At 34.4% G+C, this 4,603-nt stretch overlaps 1 protein-coding gene across 1 annotated transcript; it reads right to left on the reverse strand.

Moving 5' to 3' along the window:
- Nucleotides 1-2,906: 2,906 nt before the first annotated feature.
- mrps16 (mitochondrial ribosomal protein S16) lies at nt 2,907-4,291 on the reverse strand. The gene is made up of 4 exons (XM_016268322.1): nt 4,112-4,291; nt 3,927-3,953; nt 3,421-3,681; nt 2,907-3,302 (listed from the first exon to the last, which is right to left on the reverse strand). The coding sequence occupies exons 2-4, from the start codon at nt 3,937-3,939 to the stop codon at nt 3,181-3,183; spliced, it is 396 nt and encodes a 131-aa protein (XP_016123808.1). The 5' UTR covers nt 3,940-3,953; nt 4,112-4,291; the 3' UTR covers nt 2,907-3,180.
- Nucleotides 4,292-4,603: the final 312 nt, after the last annotated feature.

The following is a 4,603-nucleotide window of genomic DNA, read 5'->3' on the forward strand; positions in this document are numbered from 1 at the left end:
GAGACTATCTTGGTGTTTCTTTCTTTCTTTCTTTCTTTCTTTCTCTCTCCCTCTTTCTTTCTCTCTCTCTCTCCCTCTTTCTTTCTCTCTCCCTCCCTCCCTCTTTCTTTCTTTCTTCCTTCCTTCTTTCTCTCTCTCTCCCTCTTTCTTTCTTTCTCCCTCCTTCCCTCTTTCTTTCTTCCTTCCTTCCTTCATTCTTCCTTCATTCTTCCTTCCTTTCTTTCTTTCTTTCTTTCTTTCTTTCTTTCTTCCTTCCTTTCTTTCATTCTAGCATGGTATACACTACCCTTTTCATTATTCCAGTAATTGCTTTGAAAAACTAAACTGGCCAGAGCAAAACCCAGACCTGAACTCCTTTGGGATGGATTGAAACAGCGTGACTGGCTGATGCTTTTGTGTAGATTTTGGCATTAAGCTAATTTTTGTTGCATGGAAAACTCAAACTCAAAAAAAAAAAGGAAAACATTAAAAATGCACTATAAACCTGTTTTTAATGCATCATCTTTTGTAACAGGCTTTTATGAAGCATCATAAAAATGTTCTGTACAGATCTGCAGGTCTGTTACACATCATGTTGTGTGAATGCACAACACAATCCTGAAAGTGTGTAGCAGCTCATTTTTCACACATCCACTAAACAAGGTGGTTTTGCAGTCATGTACCAGGCCTTTTCACAATTTCAGGTTTAGTTTGATTAGTTGTGAGGCTTCAATGGATTTTATGTTTTAGTGGTCAAAGCCTGCAGGTTTTAAAGCATTGTATATGTAGGATGTTTTCAATAGTCATCATCTTGTCCTTTTTTTCCTTATTAAAGGGCTAGTTCACCCAAAAATTACAATTCTGTCGTCATTTACCCGCCGTCAAGTTGTTCCAGATCTGTATGAATTGTAATTATTCTGCTGAACAAGATATTTTGAAGAATGAAACAGTTGATGGTCCCCATTAACTTCCGTAGTATTTTATTTATTTATTTCAAACTATGGAAGTCAACGGGGACTGTTTGGTTACAAACATTCTTCAAAATATCTTCTTTATTTTTCCATGGAAGAAAAAAAATTCATATAGCTTTGGAACAACTTGAGTATGAGTAAATTATGGCAGAATTTTTTTGTTTGTGTGAACTAGCCCTTTAAAATGTAAATACATTATGTGGCTGTTATTGTTTCCAGAGATTGTCTTACTAGGCCTATAGGGAGATGAGAGGGTCTGTATTACTTACTATTGGAGAAAGTGTAACGGTCAACTTGGATCAACTTGGTGTAAAACATATTGAAGATTAGCTGATAGGCTGTCGATTCATTAAAGGATAAGCTGTTTCCTCTAAAAAGCTGTTTTTTCAGTGTAGTGAAGCCTCTCCTCCTTCGATATCCATTAAAAAAACGACCTCTGGTCTCCTTTTGCATGTACTGACTAAATGTCATTTTTGGCTAAATGTTGCAGGCTTGCCTTCTAGTGGCTTTGATCATCCTACTTGGTCACATGAGTGATGCATTTAAAAACAGAGTTCAGACATTATACCTCCAGTTTATTATTATATATACAAAGGGTTTGATACAGTCTGTGTGCATTGAATTGATTTAATACACGAGTTTCACAATTTGAGTTGAATTACTGAAATAAATGAACTTTTCCACGATATCCTAATTTATTGAGATGCACCTGTATTTATTACTTTTAAGATGATTTTACATGTGAAGTCAAGCTTTGCATATCTATCTTCCAATAATTCTAGGGCAAAACGTTATTTTGATCCTATTTTGACGCAGTGTGATTTAATTCATTTGTAGCGTTAAATATATTGATAAATGTTATGATTTTCAAATGTATTTATATTTGATATTGCAGCAATTAGTAACAAAATTACGTATAAACATTGAGTGAGCCAAACTGCCATCAATGAAGAAGAAAAAAAATAGAGTGGGTTGACGTAGGTAACTCTGATTCATGTTTCCTCATTCCATGTGGACATGTTACTATGTGCTTTATATTAATAAAGCAAGCAATTTTTAATAGTGCTTTTAGTTGAACACTGTAAAATTGTTAAGACTAATATTAATTATGTTTCAAAATTGTAAATAAAACATTGTTGGAGTATGTTTTACAAGAAACTACTATTTTAATGTTTCTACTTCAAAATTTCGTGTTTAATTCAATTGTGTTACTTACCGTTTTTTGTAATTATTTGTGAAATTTACTAGCAGTTTTTTAATGAAAACTGCAAATTGTTAATCCGTTTAAAGTAAATCCTACCCCAAATCTTTTTCTTGAAATATTTAATATATGAACCTCCAGTCTTGTGCCCTCTAAACGGCCACATCACTAAATTCAAATAAAAGTTTGTTGAGAATTGCTAAAAAAGAACATTCATTTGTGTAATCAGACACTGTATAACACAGCCCATCCATAAAACCTTCAGACACACCATTGATAAATTTGATTAAGCTATACATAACTTTTATAACCGTCATAAAAGATTTTAAAATGCTTGTGTACCAGACTCACTAAATTTATATTGAAACTTCATAGTCTGAACAGCATGTTCTAAGCCATTCACATATTTAAAGTTGTTTAAAAAAATATAGCAAAAATCATCAATCAAAAGAATGAGTGATTACTTCAGATAATTTATTTCATTTGCATGGCTCTATAGCTCATATTTATTACCTGCGTATTTCATAAGGTGACCACAGAAAGAATTTGAGCCCTATGACAAATATTATGCTTGCTGTAAAGGAGTTACACAATTGTGTGTAAACTTTTATAGGTTCTGATCCATTGACCTGAAATTAAACAAGGAAGACTGTTCATTTAAACTTTCAGTGTAGATTCCTCAGGCCAGATCATTTATTAATTTCTTTTGTTAGCTGATCATTAGTTCTCAGTGACAAATAGATCGAGATAAAGTGTGTTTACAACAGATTTAATGATTAAAGCATTCACTTTCAGTGTCTACATACCCTCATTCATCTTTCAAACTGTGCTCTATTGTATTGGGTAATAAGGACATTTTAATCAAGCAGTGTCTGAATGTCTGGAGTTTCAACCTGTGCTGAAGCGTATTGCCAATACACTTTTATAATATTAACAAACAAACAAAAAACATCTCAGTGTAATAGAGAAATACAATGCCACATTATCACTACTGAGATGCAAAGAAATCATGAACACTTTATTTTGCATTTACAGTGCCTCCTCCACTTGTTCTTGACTGTCTGTTTTAACTTCTTCTATCGAAGCTGCTTTCTGTCTCCGCTCCGCTTCTGTTATTGTCATTGGATGCAGTGGGAAAAATCCAGCCAATCCTACTCGGAGAAAACGTGGATCAAAATTATTAGGTATGTTGTGAACAGGTGACTTGCCTCTTGCTGTAATCATCACTAAACATTTTATTAAAGGAAATAATGATAGATTGATGCTCACCTAGAAGTTTGGCCACTGGTTTTGTCGTATGGGCCCCACATGCAATCCAGTACTTGATTCTTTCGTAATTGAAGGCGACGAGTTTTTCATTGTGTATGTTGGGGAGAGGGTCATATGAGCCCAGCTGCTCAATATATTTACTGTCTCTCGCCCGTTTATTGTAAGCAGCCACAATGCGGTAGAAGGGTCTATTAGTGGCACCTCCTAGTGCCAGCCTGATGACCACATGCCCACCATGATATGTTTTGAGCAGGAAAGATGCTGAGACAAAGACATAATGCAAGTTTCACACTGGCAATGTTTTATATGTCAAACATGTGGCTTTAATTCAGAAACAGTAAGACTACTGGTCCTGGAGGCCATATCTTGTGTCGTCCTTATTTGAAACAATTAAACTTGAGATGTTGAGTTGTATCTTGTATGTTAAATTAGGAAGACACCAAAAATGACCAATACTTAGGCTAATAAGAGTAAAAGTAATAAATAAGTGCATTAAGAGTACTTACATAAATGGACCATGATTTAAAGATTGTCTGTTGACGACAAAAGACATTAAGTAGAAAATATTAATAAAACGCCATATATGATCTAAAAAGCTATATTTGACCAAATCTTCCATTAAAATAAGTCAGTCATGGAGTTGCATTATGCTATATTAAACACGTTTCGCGTAATAAAAAAAAAACACAACCTTATAAATCCGGTAAGTTAATGTAGACACGGCTGTGATATTGTTTAATATAAGCCTAACGTGCTTGTAATCGCGCTCAAACACAGACAATTATCTACAAACAGTCAACAACATGACATTCGCAAGGGCGCCGACATCTTTTTCTACCGCACCGGAAGAGTGTTCAGCGACCCTACTATGGTGAAGGATGTGCTCATGAATATTAAGTACGTTACGTCAGCGTAACATTATTAATATTCATGTTGCTACACTGCGTCAACAGTTGGTGTAATATCAGCTCAGCCACTAGGTGGCGGTTTTGTTCTACGAAGATCTGTTTTGTGTTATGCTTTTGAAATGCAAGAATTAACAAATTGTTTGTTGTTGTTGTTTCATACGTATATTATTTTCACACTTTGCTGGCCAACAACTACACTAGTATCAAACCAGCTTAGACCATTCATGCTTCTCTAAGTTAATGTTTAATGATGATATAACCATTTTACTTTAATA

The sequence above is a fragment of the Sinocyclocheilus grahami genome, unplaced genomic scaffold (assembly GCF_001515645.1).
Source record: "Sinocyclocheilus grahami isolate Dianchi unplaced genomic scaffold, SAMN03320097.WGS_v1.1 scaffold44.1, whole genome shotgun sequence".
Taxonomy (NCBI): Eukaryota; Metazoa; Chordata; class Actinopteri; order Cypriniformes; family Cyprinidae; genus Sinocyclocheilus; species Sinocyclocheilus grahami.

Coding starts and splice junctions, on each gene's coding strand:
- mrps16 (XM_016268322.1), bottom strand. Junction 3,303..3,420: donor ACCAGTGGCCAAACTTCTAG/GTGAGCATCAAT, acceptor TTCTCCGAGTAG/GATTGGCTGGATTTTTCCCA.